This window comes from Lissotriton vulgaris, chromosome 7 (genome assembly GCF_964263255.1).
Source record: "Lissotriton vulgaris chromosome 7, aLisVul1.2, whole genome shotgun sequence".
In the NCBI taxonomy this organism is placed as follows: Eukaryota; Metazoa; Chordata; class Amphibia; order Caudata; family Salamandridae; genus Lissotriton; species Lissotriton vulgaris.
This window is the reverse complement of record NC_141695.1, coordinates 1,521,288,706-1,521,308,367: the sequence shown is the minus strand read 5'-3', so window position 1 is coordinate 1,521,308,367 and position 19,662 is coordinate 1,521,288,706. Positions and strand designations below refer to the sequence as shown.

The window sequence follows — 19,662 nt, the reverse complement described above, 5'->3', positions numbered from 1 at the left end:
CGTCTACACCTCCACCAAACAGTCCTCTCTAGGGTTTGTTTACCAGCTGGGATCGTTGTGACTCTGGATCGAGTCTTTGCTCCGTGCACTTCTATGAGGCTGCCATGTTCTATCCTCAGCTCCATGTATCCAGCTTTCTCTCCTGCTTTAGTTGGTTGCTTGTTAGCACTCCAGCATGTGTCTGCACTTAATATTGTGTGCAGGGCAATAAATTATGGGGCACAGTGTGCTACTACGGTCCAATGTGCTGTGGCCTTGTATGAATGAAGTTGAGCGAACACCTCTGTGGTTGCTGCCTATTGGTGCTATTATTTGAGTGGTTCTCCGGCCCAGCTCCACTCTGCTTCACATCAACCACTATCCTCCGCTGTCAGCTGGTGGCGTGATCCAGGCACCACTGCGGGTCGATATGGCGTCTCTGAATGCTGGTCTCGGCGTGAGCAGCAGTTTGACTTACCCGCTCAGCTTTAGGCCAGTCTTCTCATTCTGGCTCTGGCGGTGAGCTGCCCTCAATTTAGCTTCCCACACAGGTTGCACCCTCCGGCACCATCTCGACTACCTTGGCGCCGCAATGCCCCCACTCATTCCGACTCTGCGCTGCCCTTACTCACCGACCGCTGTCAGCTGGGGCCCATGTTCAATTCGCCGAGACCACACAGACTACACCTCTAGGGCCCACCCGGGTAAATCGGATCCTTGTACTCCCTTGAGGTATTTGTTGCTGTGGTGCAGCACGTCGTTGTGGGCTCAGTTCTGGGCTCTGTTGTGGTCACTATGTCGCTTCCTTGCCACAGTGCGCTCTGGAGCTTCGCAGCAGACACCCAGCGGCTGTCGACAGCTAGGCTGGCAAAGCTGCTTTTTAGGTCTCGCCTGAGCCAGCGCATGCGCTGCTCTGGCAAGACATTTAGTAACTGGGTTTTAAAAGTGCTACCCACAGGCTTTTGCCTGCCACCAGTTTGCTGTTACGCGCACAAGCGCGCGCCGGACGTGCACAGCTGTCATATGGCTTTCTGTAATGGCTCATTAAGCCATACAGTGCACACGTGAATCCCCTCCCCTACCCCCTCGCTTCTCCCACTCCCTCCTCCCACTCCCTCCTCATCAGTTTCTCTTATTACAAGCTTCCTGTGTCGCGCAGCAAATGCTTGGTTTTATTTCCCCGTGCTTTCCCCTCTGCCTCCGTCCGATCACTTTCACTTTTGCGGCATGGTTTTCTTTTGCTTTCTGCAGTCCGCCTCTCTCCCTTGTTTTATTAATCTTCGTTGTGAATAATGTTTCTCCCCCACTGACCCGTACGTCAGCTCTGCCCAGCTTCAACTCCCTCCCCCTCCCTCACCACAGAGCGCGTCTTTTATTTAACTTTCGGCCCGGCCGCGTTGCAACTCCCTCCCCCTCTCTCACCACAGAGCATGTCTTTTATTTAATTTTCAGCCCATGCTACAGTGAGGATCTGCAGAATACCGATGGACAGACCTTACTATTGGCTCGGTGTATTTGTGCTGCCAAGAAGCACCTGCACATTGACATTCCTAAGGAAAAAGTCCTGCTTGTTGTCTGGGTCCCACAGATCATACCGTTATTTTCCGATCTGTAATACTGATCTTTTTTTTTATATCCTGTTTACTTTAGGACTGCCCACGCCATTTTTAATACGATTCTAAGCGTGAATGGACCTCTCAGCCGCATAAAAATAAACGGGGAAGTTTTTCATTAAAAAAAAAAAAATCAGCACGCATCCGCCTTTTGAACACCTTGCTTCATGTTAACAATGCTTATTTATTTTGTAGCAGTTTGTCGAAGTGCCACACCTCCCTCAGAGTGCACATCGCCCCTGCAGCACTACTCCATCTCACTACTTTGTTCCCCGCTTCTGCGCTTCATGTTTTGGACAGAAGGATGCTAACAATGCATGTTTATTTTAGCAAACCGCACTAAAATAAGCAAGCATTGATAGCGCTGTGCTGTCTAAAACATGAAGTGCGGTACAATCCAACACCGTGCTTCACGTTTTGTTCCCTGACACCCGCTTAATGTTTTGGACAACGGGGTGCTAACAATGCTGGTTTATTTTAGCAAAACCGCACTAAAATAAACAAGCACTGATAGCACTGCAGTGTCTAAAACATGAAGCTTGGTAAACTCCAAAACCGTGCTTCATACTTTGGACAGCACAGTGCTAACAATGCTTGTTTTTTTAGCAGACGTGCTGTCAGCTTCATGGTGTGTTTTGATTTTTTTCCTTTCCATATTGGGCCAACCCCCACCCTCCCTTACTCCCTCCCCACCTCCACAGCACACACAGCGCTGCCTCTCTCCCGGCAAGCAAGGTTTATGGGGTCTAGTTTGACGTCCCCACTCGGAATTTCACAGCGTAAACACAGTAAAACACTGCAAGTCTCACCACACTCCGCCCCTGAGCCACCAGAGTTTATATTAGAGCCCCAACATGATGAGTGACAGCTCCATACCGAAGTCGGCGTGCACTTATTTAAGTAGCACAATTTTTATCACACTGCAGCCCATGCTTTCTTTTTAAATAAATAAAATACATTTACTCTACCTTGTCTCTCACTAGAATGTTGAATGTAAATTTGCCCATATCCCCTCTTTAGGTGGAGCAATCCTATTTAAAAAGAAAAGACAACTGAGGTTGTTATGCATTTTTACAATGTCTCCACTAAAATGGTGTTCAGACCAAGAAAACGTATATGGGCATCTTCTGCCCCACAAGTGAATCTCTTCAGATTTCATGACAACACCCAAATAAAGGGAGGCTGAGATCTTCCACTGACATCATATATTTAAAATGCTTACCATCATTTGTTTCTATAAAAAGTGAGACTGTACGCTTCTTCTAATTTGATGGACAGCCTTCCACCATCTTTGTTTCTTCCCAGAGCAGGGGAATCCCGTTAAGTGCAAAAAACTCTGTTTAGATCAGGGATTCACGCAGAATATGTAAAAGCACTTTAATGAGTGATGCTGCCGCTTAACGCACAGACCTGTGGGAGGCATTGACCAATCAATCATTGTTAACAGGGATATATTGTGCCATGGGTTTCAAACCATTTTACCGACAAGTATATGAAGCCCAAATGGACTATGAAATATTCTGAGCCCCATGAGACAGCTGTGTACATGCCGCTTCATCCCTCAATTCGACCACATTCATGTCTGTACTGGGGCAGTGGAGTTAAACAGGAGGGTAATGAACTGAACAAGCATTGGCATAGCCAATAGGTCTCGCATTTGGGACCTTATAAGCGGGCCTTGAAATGTGTCCTTACCAGGCCCATATTTATAATATCCAAAGGGGACCAACAATTATATCACGCCAGGTTTTGTTGCTCGGCAGGCAGTGTGTGAATCATCAGTTCTTTGACTGAAAGTTATTTCTTGAAGTTTGTTAATTGGAAAACGTCACATTGTGTTCATTTGGGTAATAAAAGGTCATGGGCTACTCATCATGGGGAATATGGAAATGTAACGTAAAAGTAAAACTGACAGTATTCAGTAAATAATTGTGCATCTTTCATTAAAAGGCCGAAGCATCTGATGGTTTATTAAACATTTGCAGTGAGTACCTTGCTCCTAGATGAGCAAAGACAGAAGCCCGTCATAAATCAGCAGCTTGTGATGATGGGGCAGGTTTTAAGGAACTTGATTAGTCTTGTAGATGGTTTGTGAGGATTATTTCCTTATCCTGGGGGGGTCTAGATTGAGGGGTGTAGTTAGAAGATAGAAACATTTCCTTGTTTATTGGTGGTGACCTTCATTTCCTGCGATTTCACTTTAGATGATGTTTTTTTCTGTAAAGATAAGACACATCTAGCACGTAAAAAAAGGACTTAATACACCTTTCTGTATTCAACACACTTGGTAACTGCATCACTGTGAAAAATGTATTTAGTGTCATTCAACTAAAGCAAAATGTATGAGTATACATTTAAGTTGGGGGAAGAATTGCCTTTTTCTTAAGTGAATCCCACCAATTCATTAACCTGTAGTGGTGTCGCTGCAGTCTTCAACAGTTCATTAATTTACAAACTGTTGAAGACTGCAGCTAAACCACTACAGATGATGCCATCATGCTGTCTTTTCAGTTTTCCACTGTGCTCTTCATAGATCACTGAGCTGAATGTCTGAGCTCTAGATTTTAGTAATACAAATAAATCTGCAAGTCCTTTTTCTATTAATAGACCTTTGGTTGCTATCATTTTAAATTATTCACTGTTCACTGGCTTCTTCTCTTTGCTAAACATCATCTTGACTTGGGGTTCACTGTTTCTCCCAACTTAACTACAATGTACATTTCAAAGAATCAAAACTAAAGGTTTCATCTTCCTAATGTGAGGTAAATGCAAGCCTAATGCCAGCAGGGCTGTACAGAAGGGCCTTGCTACTCACTTTTAGGCATGCTTTGTAGCTTGAGATCACATACTAGTTTGCACACTTTATGGTAAATATTGACAGACCTCATTCACTTACTTATTAATAGTACTTAATTTAAGCCAGTGGTTGTAAGTGGGGCCCGCCATTCAGTAGCACCAGTCGCTAGGTTCTGAGCTAAACATTGTGCCTGCCACTTATTCTTTTACAAATTAATCACTGCTAGTTAGACAAAAGTTTAGCACAAGACATTCATAGAGTAGGTGTGTTGATACGAAAAATACTCATTCTGAGGTGCTGTGTGTTTGACCATTTTGTGTTCACACCCTGAACATAGTCTCTTTGCCAGAAACCATTTTTTAAAGGTGGTTAATAAGAACTTTTTTAATTGAAGCAAACCCTTGGATAATATTCTAATAGTATATCTGCTAAGCTTTGATGACACAAGAATTACTCTTTGTCACAGTGAACAATGGAGGTTGGTAGATGATGCTGCTTCTGTTTGTGCATGGCTGATGCTGTAGACCATATGAACCCCAAAGAGGAGGAAGTTGGATCATATTAATTATATGAGCTCTATCCATGAGATACATTTCTTCCTTTAACATTTGATTTCACTCTTTGCTGATCTTATCCACCAATATCTGGCTTGGTGTGTGCTGCCTTGGGACGGCATGAAAATTGACAGATGTCTGCAATGACTTGTTAAGTCTTCTTCTGTGGTACTGGGTAGTGACTTGCTACAAACAAAAAAGCACTGCAACACCCCATCAGGGGTAACAAGCACTATATAAATGCAAACCTTTTTCCCTCTTCTATCCCTTTGCTATCCTTCTCATTCCAAATAACTGACTAACCTATCCACCACTCAAATTACTTTCATATTGCACTATACTAATTCAACACTAATCCTTTATGGATTCCGGAATAGCATGCTACTCGCCGAAAAAGGGCTTCAACGCTTCATCATGGGTAGTAAGCGCTATATAAATGCAATTACATACAAAACATGCGCATAAAGGAATCATTTCCTTCGTTACGTTGCCGAACTTACAAGCTCCTCTGCTTTTGTCTATCAAGGGGTGATGGGCATTGTGTGGTCAGAATGTATAATTATAATAAGCATCTAGTTCTAGGTCTAGGACCTCTCCTCTCAAGTCTAGTGAAAACAGATGCCAAAATAACTAGGTTTATTGTGCTGACCCTATTGTGTCACTCTCTAGCAACCCATCTGTTTATCAGAAAAAAGCCTGTTCCGGTATGTGAAAATGAGGGGCGGACGGTGGATGGAGGTGTCCACTGGACCGATGTTGACATGTACAGTACCAGTTTCTCTGACTTACTTCCATCTCCTTGCTTAGCAGCTTGGCTTGGTAGTGTGGAGCAGAGTCAACTGGAATCCAGCCTAATCCCAAGTCTGGTGCCAATAGGATTGGTCATTCGTTAATGCTCGAGCCAGTAAATCCATCGCTATCCATCAGCTGCAGCTTTATTGAAGAGAGCAGATGAACATACCAGAGGGCAGGGTGGTGTTGTCTGTAGACTGGTATTTGGTATTTACTTCTTTCAGCCTTGTAAATTGGGTGGGAAGACAAATAATCCCTCCCTTGAAGTTGGCACTTCAATGGGCACACATGCTACCATACCCTTGAATTCCGTGCACCAGGACAGTGTAAATTATGAGCTTTGTAGGCTCCAACGGTCAGCAGGTATGCTGAAGAAAATGAAGCTTTTAAATTGCATGAACAAGTTTATTTTGAATGAGGTTCATTTTATGGTGGTGTTTTCTTGTACTGAATAGTATGTATTTCTTTGTGTGCTTTAGGTGGAAGACATATTAAGATTTTTTCATATGTTGTAATATTTGAGACTGCTAATGACCGAGCCACAACCGTATTTGTATTCATTCTCAAAAGGCATATTTCTTAGTGTGCTTTAAAAGTGCATTAGTGCAATGGCATTTTCAATGCTTGACTTGAAAAATATTACATCACACTGCGCTTCTCCTAACAGTTCCCATTCTAAAGTTAAATAGGCATAACATAATATGTACTCAAGCCTAAATTATTTATTATGTCACTATTGTTTCCAGGATGATCCACTTAGAAATGGGAAGCAGGTTACTAAACTTTCCTACATGCTTGTGCACTATAGCTGTTTTAAGATTGTCTCTGGCAAATTATATCGTGTAAAGCAGGATCATTTGTGAAGTCTTTCTCATGCCTTAACATTACTGCTTTGATCTATTCAAGGTAAGGTGTCACTCAAAGTGTTGCACCAAAAAGTTGACATGTTACACGTAAACATCCCAGAAATGTCACACATAAGCAAATTGAAAACTTGGCAGCTATGGAAGCAATAGGATCTCTGGGAAATATCTGTGCCCAGAAGTACGATTTTAACACAGATTGCAGTGCACTGCAAAGTGTTGTTTTAAATCACCTGAATATGGAATAAACTAACATCCAGTGAAGATCTGCTTTGCGTACTAATCTTAGAGAGAGAGAGAGAGAAACAGGCTCAGTTCCCCGCCTGCTGCTGCAAGTCTCATGCCAATGCTGCACTCTCTCCTTCCAGATATTTCCGAGAGTGTCATGCAGATGGCGCTGGCAGGTTCCTGCTAGCAGCCTGCTGCAGATGGTGATGACAGTCTCTTCTATCTTGTTTCCTGCTGAGAGTCTCAGTCAGATGCTGCAGCTGCTAGCAGTCTAGCAGTCTCTTGTCTACGGTGGATGTGGCTGAGTGTCCCGTACTCTGCTGACAGTCCCAGCTTGCACTACTGTGAGTCCAATTAAGATTCTGCTGCTAGCCTATTATGTCCAGCCAATGTGACTCAGTTGCTTGTACCTAGCTGGGAGCCTTGGCAGACACTTCTATATGTCTCAGGAAGACTCTGCAGACAGCCTCTTGCCTTTTGGTGGGCCTGAGACACTCGCTGTGTACTGAGACTGAAACGCCTATGCAGTGTGTCCCTCGCATGGACCTGTCAATGAACCTTGCCGTCTGCACACAAACCCTGGTGCGATCCCCTCCTCTGCCAGGGCTGAGCATATATCTCCTAGCACAGTTCTTCACAATTCAGGGCCTGACATGGAACTGACACTGCCCCAACACTGCTGACCATTGAAAGGCACCTGCCTGACGTGACTGACACCTCCTCAGTCCAGCTGCTCATTAAGGCACAAGACAAACATGTGACTGACACTGTCGCACCCTTCTAACCTTTCAGATGATCAACCTGACAAGTGACGAACAGTGAGCCAGCCCTGCTGACCTTTCAGAGGCACCAGCCTGACAAGCTACTAAGCGACTGACACCAATCCAGTCCAGCTGGTCTGTTGGAGGCACCAGTCAGGCATGTGACTGACACACACTGTCACCCCCTGGCCAGCCTTTCAGGGTCAATCAACCTGACAAGTGACTTCCACTGTCACAGCCATGCTGACTATTCAGAGACCCAGACCTGACATGTGATTGACTTTTCTCCAGCCCTACTATCCTTCAGATATTGTAGATTAGCATTTGCCTCTGTGCCACAGCCTTGCCTTCCTCAATGTACAGGTACCAACAAGAACATGGGGCCTTTGGAATGCACGTCCAGAGCACCCCGGCTTGCCACAGTTTCTGCTGTTAAAGTAATGCCACCCAGAGGCTCTTTATTGATGTCATAGCTACACTTTCACAACTGCTTTATTAACCTTCTTGCTTTCTCATATTTGCTTGAAAATGCACCATTTTCTCACTCTTTTTTCAAATATTTCTTGGGGGGAGAACCCCCCCAAGCCCCCCCTTATAGAAGTTGTGCTCGCTCGCTACGCTCGCTCGCTCGCTGTACATTCTGTTGGCCCACACTGTTACGCCTCACCAATTTCAGATGTCACCAGCCGCCACTGGTTCCCAGTGCCTGGTGTTGCTACGTGCCTCTGGGTTGCGCCTATTGCATCCTCCGGCCGCAGTCGGTAGGGACGCAGCCCAAGCACAGTGCAGGAGTCAAAGTGGTTCATCTTCATGGCCCAACTCGGCATTCGGGCCTGCCGATGCTGCCATGTTCTTTGCCTCTTCGCAGCAGCACTGTTCAGATTTTGACTTCGTTTTTCAGTGCTTTGGCTGAAATAAATCGCTGATGATACAGCCCCTGGCACCAAGGGCTTATGCTGTCAATTTCTTCGGGTTTTTTAAACAGATTTAGGGCGGATTTTGGCAGGATTATGGACGAGGGTTCCATAGCCTCACTAGTTAGCGGCCATTCCCTTAGGCTATTGGCCACGCCCTCCCTCTTTACAGTATTTTGATTATTCATTATTTTTATAAACCCTTAGTTTCCTGCATTCATTATGAGGTACCTTCCCCTTCTGTCGTTAAACTGTTATATTGCTGATCATGAACAGACTTAAGCAGTTGATGGAGGATGATTACTTGTGTTTGATTTGTCTGCAGTTCATTTGAACTATGTACAAAGTGTCTGTGAGGAATGTTGAACCGTGACTGTAAATTAAAAACAATACATATTTTTATTCTGTTTTTTTCACACATATCAATGTAAGAACATTGCTGTGGAGCATTTTCAAATATATATTCTATATTCTCTTCAATTAGTGTAGGCTGCACATTATTCACTACAAGAAATAACTATACCTTTATTGTGCCCCTTTTGCTTGTTCAATAGGCCTTTGGGTGTCAGACTCCGCTTACTTGACTGCTTGCAGAAATTGAGCCACAATTGTTTGCACGTAATGAAGGTAAGCTGATCCTCAAATGGTGTTTTAAATAAATGAACTAAACTGGCAGTATGTCTTCCACAGTGTCTTATCTAGTGAGGTGTTGTCTGGTCCAAGAATGTACACAAACAGGTTGATGATGCTAGGGTAATGATTTTGATTTTAGAGCTGGTTGGCTTGAAATCATGGTTTCACTAACCATGCTTTTCTATGAATGGGAGTTTGAGTTATAGGATTGGTTATTTTGGAAAAAGCTGTTCACATTGATGTCCTCAACCTACACGTTAAACTTTTTAAACTGTTAAAGATAATCTAACTTAAAGGTGATTTTGATTTTTGGAGGATGACCTACATCTTGTAGTTCTTTGTGGTTAGTAAAGGAAAATATTGCCTGAGTGTAGTATTGCAGTGTTGTTGTAATGCAGCGTAATTGAATTTCAAGCACAATAAATACAGTAAGTACACCTCCTCATCTCGTACCAGTATCTCTTCCTTCAGTCCCTTGTGTACCAGCATCACCTGGTTTATCAGATATGTGGCTTGTGAGGCTCCTTATGTTGCTACCTTGACCACCTCCAGTAAATCCAGAAAGGATGAAGTTCAGACTGTGGAACATTGCAACATGGCACCAAATGGCAAAAGACTTTGTCCCTTTCTATCTCCGCCTGGATGGTACTGTGCTAATCCTAAACAGGAGCTTTTTCCCACCTAAACTTGAGAACTACCCAGAGTTTTATGCTTCTTTTTTTGCATAATTTATGTGTCACTCTATGCCTGAAAGGGTATTGTTTTGATATATATTTTTTGATAATAAACCATTCTTGCCTCATTCAAGTGTATATATGTGTGTGTGTGTGTGTGTGTGTACACGCACGCACACACACACACACATATACTGAAAAAAATCAAAGGTTAAAGTAATGTTATAGATAGGTGAATATGTTGGTGATAACATTAACGTTTTGAACTGGTAAAACCCCCCAAAGAATTCCACCAGTTCTAGTTGGCAGCACTAACTATAGCTTGTATTACCACCATACATTCAGTAAATCGGGGGTTTATTTAGTGCGGCTACTCACCCTTAAGGTTCTCAAAGCGCTCATGACCTCAAATCTGACATCACTCATGACATGTTCTATGACGTCAGTCATGACCTCTCAAAGTACATCATTGAAGGCATCACTGATGAGCCCGTTCATTGTGTGTGCTAGTTTGTTTTATAGTGTACATAGTGGCCGGTAATTACCATAATACTACAGCTAATGGGTTTGGTTACAAAACGCATCTGCTCCTAGAGGTACTGAACATGTTATAAATCTTTGTGTTCAAGAGTAACTCTGTGTGCAAGTGACAGTTGACTTGTGTTCACTGTGTTTCACGCACAGTTTTTGTTTCTGAAGAAAAAGTTTTCAACAGGAGTAATATTATACATAGTAGATACGAGCTTTTATAAGAAGCCTTGAGTTATTAGACAGAATTGTTTCAGCTTGACAGATTATACATACCGTAGAATACTTTGTATATATATTTGCTTCAGAATATGGGCTATCTATAACAATATTTCAGTATTATAAATGGTGCAGGTAGTAGGATGCTAAGTTCCCACACAGAGACTTGCACGAGGTGTGCAATTTCTGCCTTTCCCCGGAGCACGAAGAAAATAACTGCAAGGCGTGTGCAACGTTCAGGTCGAAGAAAACCATCTGTGATCGTCCAGCTCGACAATCACAAAATGTCTTGGGGAACCAGCTCGATTCAGGATGTCTATGGAGGAGATCCCGAAATCCACCCGGAACAATAGGATGACAGAGCAGACGTTTAGGCCTCCGAAGCTGATGACTCAGACGGTGAAGAGGAGACCGTAACCCCAGCTCAGCGGTCCATGCATACTGAAACCCCTCTCCCCAAAAATAAACCGAAGGCCACGGTAACACCCTTCGCCGTCTGGCTCGGATCGACACTGGCAACATACTTCAGACACCCGCCCTTGGGCCCAGCTATAAAACCAAAACATAAGCCTTCGGCTCGGGCTCGAGTCAACCCCATTCCGTCACCGGGAACTCCTCCGCGGCACCGAAGACACAAGGCAAAGATTCTGCCTCGACGTCACAGCTCTCCGCGTCGAAGCATACCAGCAAAGACTCGGAACCGAAGAAATTTTCGGAGCCGAAAAAGTCTTCAGACTCCAAGAAGTCGTCGGAGCCGAAACAGGCCTCCGACTCCAAAAAGTCTTCGGAGCCGAAAAAGCCTCAGAGCAGTAAAAAACACTCCCAGACTCGGTTCAAGGAAGGCTCGGTTCCCAAATCTTCGGCACAATTTGCCCATTCAGTCTGATTTTTCGGACTCAAAACAAAAAACGTTGTTTATTGATCCAAACACTGGCAAACTAGTCGCCAAGCCTCCAAAAAAGAGGAAACTGGACACTACAGAGGAGCCTTCAATACCACCTAAAACAGGACATGGGCACTAACACTTCCCTACCGCCTTCTCCTCCAGTTAATCCACACCTATTGATTTCTCCACCACACTCCACCACAACCTATAGTTTCACCTCAGACATCAGATACTGATGATGCTTGGGAGGACTACAATACAGACCCTGCCCACATAATGACCCAGATGTCTATCCATCTAAGCCGTCGCCACCAGAGGACCACACTGGGTTCGCATAACTAATCACCAGAGCTGCCCAATACCTCGGAGTCCCATTACACTCTGACCCCTTAGAGGACGTTTTTATGCTAGGAGCCTTTGCACCCTCGCAAAACACAACAAGCACCATGCCAATGTTATAAGGCTTGATATACACGCCCCAGAAGTTTTTAAAGACCCAGATAGAGCCAGGGTTCTCAATCTCAGGGTAGATAAAAAATACAAAGCAGCTCCTAATGACCCAATTTATATTAAAGGTCAGATCCCTTTGGATTCCCTTGGGGTAACTAACTAGCAGCCCGCCCCGACGTTGTCCGGGGGAATCAGGCTTGCTCGTATTCCACCCGCTGACATGTAATTGCACTGGTCCCGTACTTTTAAGCAGAGTTTTGGGCGCTGATACTTATTGTTAACTCTGCTTAACCCCAGGCTCACTTCCATTCCCACGTTGTCCGGGGGCAATCAGGCTTGCTCCCAGTCGCCGAAAGCCAGGCTCCCAACCACCTCCTCAGCCCAAGTTCACTGCCACCTTCAGTGCCCCCAATCATCGGCACACGCCCTGCTACCTAACACTGTGGCCACGCATCCGACGCTGCAAACGAACAAAGCCAGTATACATGCCCCGCTGCAGCGCTAAAGTTTACCTGTCATCCTGCTCCAGTCCGCCATACTTCAATGCTCCTCCCCGCGGTTCACGTACCTCAGGCCGCTCCAGTGTGGCTAAGTTCTCCGCTCCTCCCCGCGCTGTTGTCTGCCGCCGCTGCAGTCCAGTCCTCCTTACTTCACTGTTCCTCCCCGCGGTTCACGTACCTCAGGCCGCTCCAGTGTGGCTAAGTTCTGCGTTCCTCCCCGCGCTGTTGTCCGCTACTCCTCCCCGCGGTCCTGTCCGCCGCTCCTCCTCGCGCTCCCGTCCTCCGATGATGATGTCAGCACGTACGTGGTTAGCGCACACTGCTGGCGCTACTTCGAAGGGACTACTTTTTTTTATTGTACATTTTTTAAATAACGTATATATATATTTTTTATATAGCCTATGTCCATCTACTGGACCTCCCCTTTCCAACGCTGTATTGGGTGTTGCGATTGGTGTGTACTTTTCGAGTTTACCTGGCTCAAAGGACACAGTTCTCTCTTGATGATAGTAGTATAGATGCACACAAGCGGGCAAACTCACAGGGTACAGGCGACACCCCACCTCCTGATAAGGAATCCAAACTAATTGATGCATCAGGGAAACTTATTGCGTCACAGGCTGCAAACCATTTACGCATCGCCAATGCCCAAGCTTTATTGGCCAGATCAAACAGAGCCCATTAAGACGAGCTTTAAAAGTTCATGGAACACCTTCCTGACCAGTACATACAAAAGGCTAATGACCTTATCCAAGAGGGAAACTAATTACCAACACCTCAATAAAATGTGCGTTAGAGGCTCTTTTCGTCGCTCTTTCTACAGAGCCGGCTCAAAAACTACGGGTACAGAACATCCCTCTACATCCTACAAAAGCCCCACTCAAACATCCCCAAAGGATACTTTCGCTGAGGATACAGAGGCAACAATAATAAAGGAAGAGGTCGCAGCAACAACACCCGTACCTCCCCTACTACTAAACAGTGAATTCCCTCAACTTCCCCCTGATCATCCCACTCCGGTCGGGGGCGTCTTTCACAGTTCCTACCTGTCTGGAATTCCATCACAACAGGTGGGTAAGACAAATTATCCAGTAAGGTTATTGCCTGGAACTCACTTCTACCCCCCAAACCTTCCTCCCTGATAGCACCTGATCTCCTAAAAGCATCTAGCACTTCTCAAACAGGAGGTTCTCTCTCTGTTACAAAAAAATGCAATAGAACCAGTCCCCTTGCCTCATCAAGGAACAGGGCTTTACTCCCTCTACTTTCTAATTTCAAAAAGGACGGCTCTCTCAGGCCCATACTGGACCTCAGACCACTAAACCTCTACATTCAGTCAGACCACTTCCACATGGTCACTCTGTAACAGGTGCTTCCACTACTTTCAACAGGGCGACTTTCTCGACACTCTTGATCTAAAGGACGCCTACTTCCATAATCCCTTTCACCCCACTTACAGGAAATATCTCGGGTTTGTGATAGATGGTCAACAATATCAATTCAAAGTCCTCCCGTTCGGGGTGACTACAGCACCTAGAGTCTTCACCAAATGCCTCGCAGTAGTTGCAGCACACTTAAGTAGACAGCACATTCATGTCTTACCTTATTTGGACGACTGGCTCATAAAAGCCAAATCACACAGCAACTGTGTGCAAAACACACACAAGACAATTCAACTGCTTCACAACTTGGGATTCACAATAAACCTTCTCAAATACCATCACCAACCATCCAACATGCAACAATACCTAGGGGCTACAATAGACACTTCAAAAGCTCTAGCATAACCCAATCCAGCCAGGATAAGCACCATACAGGCTCTAATCCAAATATTTCAAACTCAACACTCACTACCAGCGCGAGTTTTCATGCAGTTAACCCGGATGATGTCCTGCATTCTCCTTGCCCCTCATGCAAGACTCCCAGTGCGTCCATACAAGAGTGTTTGGCACGTCAATGGAAACAGACTCAAAGTTAGCTAACAGATCTGGCGTTGGTGGACGACCGCACCCATCGCTCTCTGCAGTGGTGGAACACACAAAACCTTTCGATAGGGCAGCCGTTCGTCGACCCGATTCCACAGGCATTGCTTACAGATGCATCGCTCACCAGCAGGGTAGCTTATCTGCAAACCCATACCCTCCAGGGCTTATTGACCCCCCAACAAAGACCATTCCACATAAACTACCTGGAATTGCTAGCAATCTTCCTAGCGTTAAAACTTTTTCAACCTCACCTCCTAGGCAAAGCTGTCCTGGTACGTACAGACAGCATGACAGAAATGTACTACATACAAAAACAGGGGAGAACACACTCTCTGCAGCTATCACAACTAGCTCAGAGCATATGGAGATGGGCCATCCTGCAAAACATACATCTCCTTGCAGAACACCTCCCAGGGGTACACAATCAGGTAGCAGATCTGCTCAATCGGCAAACACAGCAGATCCACGAACGGGAACTTTATCCTCAAGTTCTTCTTTCATTCTTTCGCATGTGGGGCTACCCAGAAATAGATCTGTTCGCCACACACCAAAACGCAAAATGCCCAACCTTCACGTCCAGGTATCCACACCCATTGTTCAAAGGCAATGCGATATGGATGAACTGGTCTGGCAAATTTGCTTACGCTTTTCCGCCTCTCCCACTCATTCCGTTAGTGGTTCGGAAACTCAAACCGCATTCCCTCTCAATGATCCTAGTTGCTCCAACATGGGCCCAACAACCATGGTTCACAACCCTACTAGAACTGTCAGTAGTGCCTCATCAAAAACTACATCTCTCTCCCAAGCTTCTAAATCAGAACCATGGAGACATAAGACATCCAGATCCCAATCAACTCAACCTTGCGATCTGGAACCTGAGGTCTTAGAGTGTGGCTACCTAAATCTTCCGCCAGACTGAATGAATATTGTTAGAGAAGCTAGATGCCCTACCACCAGAGCATGCTATGCAGCAAAATGGAAACGATTCACCACTTATTGCATAAACAATCAAATCAATCCACTAGATGCTTCTATTCAGAACATTATCTGCTACCTCTTGCAACTACAACAATGTAACCTAGCATATACATCTATTTGGCTACATCTAGCTGCCATAGCAGCCTATCTCAAAAACCGACAACATTTATCATTGTTTAGAGTACCCGCTATCAAAGCTTTTATAGAAGGACTTAAAAGAATAATCCCACCTAGAGTTCCACCCTCTACAGTGGAACGTAAATGTGGTGCTTACCAGACTTCTGGGTCACCCTTTCTAACTCTCCACAAATGCAAACTTCAGTTCCTCACTTGGAACGTAGTTTTTTAAGATGCTATCACATCGCTCAGGAGAGTTAGTAAACTCCAGGCATTAACCATACAGGAACCATTTTTGCAAATTCATCACAACAACATGGTTTTTAGAACTAACCCTAAATTTGTACTCCAAGTCGTATCTGTCTTCCATCTCAACCAGTCTGTTGAACTCCCAGTGTTTTTCCCTCAACCAGACTCCGTGGAGGAATGAGCTCATCACAAGTTAGACGCGAAAAGAGCAATACTATACTACATTGAAAGGACAAAATTCTTTAGAAAAACCAAACAACTCTTTGTGGCTTTCTCCCCACCTCATAAAGGCAATCCCATCTCCAAGGCAGAAATTACAAGGTGGATTGTTAAATGCATCCAAATATGCTATATCAAAGCCAAACGCAAACTTACCATTTCCCCTAGAGCGCATTCCACACGCAAGCTAGGGGCTTCTATGGCATTTTTAGGGAGCATTCCCCTAGATGACATCTGCAAAGCAGCCACTTGGGCTACACCACACACCTTCACAAAACACTATTGTGTAGATGTGCAGACAAAACAACAAGTTAGTGTGGGCCAGGCTGTATTAAGGACACTTTCTCAAACCACTGAAACAGATGCAGGTAGCCACCGCTACGGAGGTAACTGCTGAATAGTCTATGCAAAAGGATACAATCTGCAGCTCATATGACTCGAACGGAAAATGCTACTTACCAGTATGCATCTGTTCTTGGCATGCAGAGCTGCAGATTCGTATATGCCCACCCGCCTCCAGTACTATCTTACTTAGATACATTACACATGGACATCTCTTTCTACTTCTTACTACTCCATTGTAACCCTTCGTGGCAAAAACAATCTAAGGATGGAGCCGATGCCCATGCCCACTATCGTCTTAGGGAGTTGTCACCTACCTTGTGACTACAAAGACTTCTTCCAAGACAAAAACAAGTGCAAACATCCAAGCCCAACGAAGTATACGAATCTGCAGCTCTACATGCCAAGAACAGATGCATACTGGTAAGTAGCTTTTTCCTCACTCTGTTCTCTCCTGATATCAACTTATTTTCTAAATGTAGGTTAGGAGAGTTTGAGGTGTTTAATTGCTCCTTGCGACAATGATCTGGCATTAATCTATCCTGTTATCGCACCGGGGGTGATAATATTGCGGACATCTGACTACCTTACGTGGGGGGAACAGATTGACACCGCTCCTGGGGCAAACAAGTTCTGCCTGACCCCGTGACTGCATGCCACGCTCATCTTGGCTCTGGAAGCCGCGGCCGATGTGAGGTGGATGTCATGCTCAAGCGAGAACTCACCAACATCTGAGGGGAATTATGTGGAGTTGTGGCTCGTTGTGAGGGCTCGTGGATGTCCCGTATGCAGTGCAGTTCAATATTATTGGTGGTGACCCGATCGTGGCGTTGGGACTCCGAACATGAAATATCTACAGCCGCCATCTTGTTGGAGCTAAAACGGGACTTTCATCCGATCCAACTATGGCACTGGGAGCCTCCCCGTTTAGCGAGCTGTGTCGGAGCTGCCCGCAAAGAGGATATCAGCGTCTGAGCAAGGTAAAAGGGGGGAAGCCGCAGGGAGGGAAGGTTTGCCCCACTCTGCCCGGTGTCTTGGAGCTTGCGCTGCCCTCCCTCGCCGGCAAATAGGGCTGATCCTTACCTGAGTGCAACTTCCGATAAGCGCCTAAACCAGTGCGGGCTGCAGGGATATCACGGCTGCACTGAGAATGATTACCCTCCAAAACTGTCAGAAGTGAAACATCGAGAAGTGCTACGGGAGACGCAACCCCCAGAGGGCCCACCAGACACGTGGGAAAGCAATCCGAGGCGGTTAGTAGACTGTTGTGGCTCCTCGGGTCTCGCAGCTGTGGGCTCCACCCAGCCAAGTGAAAGGGGGCAAGGAAAACGACCACCGGGAGGGGAGAAATCTCCTGTCCCGGCCTGCCTGACTTCAAAATGGTGGCTGGAACCCCCCCCCCTAATGAGAGATCACGGAGGTGGCACCCCTGCAGCAGGGGGAGAAAATTGGAGATAGTCATTGAGGCACCTTGAGAGGGCTTAAGACTAGGAACAGATGACCCAGGCACAGTGAGATACGGAAACCCCCAGCACATGCCTGACCCTAAGATGGCCGCTATGAGTCCTCTCGAGGAGACCCACCATTTCAGGGGATTAGAAGGACCTGGGCTCATATCTGGGACAACTCTCTATGGATGCGTCTTTTCCCCGCAGCACAAAGAGGGGATCCCAGAGATAAGAGGGACCCAACAACGGTGGTCCCTACCACTTCGTGCTACTACTCTTAGAAAAAACAGTCATTGGCCAGTCCTCTAACACATCCCCCATCCGGCCTACCCATCAGGAAACAGAATCTGTGAACCTACCTCTGACCGTGGAGACCTAGCTTTTCAACCGATGCCCGGTGGAGCTACTTGATAGCTAAAGAGGAGACGGGCTGTGGACTACCCCTTCAGCCGTCACCTACCCAGCCGGTCTTTGGCCAGAACTTCGTCTCTCCATTGTATTCTCCCTCCTACCCCTTTACTCAACCCTGTTTCTCCGTAATGTTCCATTAATCCTGCCTCTTTGCTCTAGAATTGTTTTCCAGTTGAGACCTAGCTGTTTAGCTGATGCCCGGTGGAGCTACCTGATAGCTAAAGAGAAGATGGGCTGTGGACTACCCCCTCGGCCTTCACCTTCGCAGCCGCACTTTGGGCAGACTCTCCTTCTGCCCAAAGTCCGGCTCCATCCTAACTACCTCCTACCCCATTACTCCACCCCCTTACCCTTCTAAGCTCCATTTAGTTCGTCTTCTACACTCTTGAAATGTTCTTCTAGTAACTGATGTAACGTGTAACCGATGTAATTTTATAATTTCTGTGGAACCTTATGTAAAACGCTCTGATATCTCCGGGTCTAGCCAGCGCTATATAAAACTTTCATAATAAAATTTTAAAAAAAATACATACAACATCAGCAGCGTCCTCCGAACAGCTATATTTCGTGTAACTGCTCAATATGAATATTGTCCAAGGAAAGGGGCTGTAAGAGGGAGTTGAGTGTCTGGTTATAAACATGTTTTTCTGGTCAAGAGAATGAAGGAGAAACAGACCATGATATAGTAAACATGGCTAGAGCTACTAAAAATGTATGGTCATGTGTTCCTGTGTGGCCTTTGGAAAGCTTTCCTAGTCATCTTCTAGTTGCTTATTACTGTAATAAGGTGAAATAATTGCTCAGATGGTGTAAACCCATTTAAGGAGACTGGTTTCTGCAGCAACCACAAATGGCCAAAAGAGAACACCAGAAAAATGTTATTACAAAAGGGAAAAAGAACGCCCGAAGGACAAAATATGATTTTTCCTGGGGTCCTGAAGTCATTGCATAATATGGAATCCAAAAATATTAAATCAACAAAAAGTCTTGGTCAGCCTTACAATTCTTCGTGCATTTATGCTTGTTAGAAGCAATGTTTGTGGAAGTATCAATTAAATCAACCATAGAAAGTGGCCCATCAGACAAAAAAAGGCCCACAAACCTTAAAGAACCAGCCCAAACACTGACCTTTCATACCAGCCTCTTGTGCACTGTGTTATGTATCTATGGCCAGTATGACCTCGAAGGTGCACCATTTGTAGTTGAATGTGTCAGTTTAAACATGTTATGTGTTATTTTTCTGGGCAAAACTGGGGAGGGGGGGCAAATCACCTGATTATCTTCTAGGATAGTAGACAGGCCTTGCTTTAGTATGCCTGTCTAAGGCCTGAGGTATCTAACTCAGGGGGTGGTAGGTATGCTCTTATGTGCCAATAAAGGCCAATTCATGTTTTTCTTTATTATTATGAATATACGCTAAGAGCTCTGTCTTAATAGGTCTCTCCTATGCAGCGCGCATGCACTGCATAGGCAAAAGGACCTTTAGCGATCGCTTTGGATTTTCATTTTTTCTTTCGATGTG

At 45.3% G+C, this 19,662-nt stretch overlaps 1 protein-coding gene across 2 annotated transcripts in view; it reads left to right on the top strand.

Annotated features, from left to right (window-relative positions):
- The window catches only part of LOC147705920 (deoxynucleoside triphosphate triphosphohydrolase SAMHD1-like), a 1,309,615-nt gene that overhangs the window by 139,443 nt on the left and 1,150,510 nt on the right, over window positions 1-19,662 (top strand). For both annotated transcript variants that reach the window (XM_086932390.1, XM_086932391.1), the window contains exon 3: window positions 9,056-9,128. In XM_086932390.1, coding sequence (XP_086788516.1) covers window positions 9,056-9,128 — 73 coding nt within the window. The remainder of the gene's footprint in view (window positions 1-9,055; window positions 9,129-19,662) is intronic.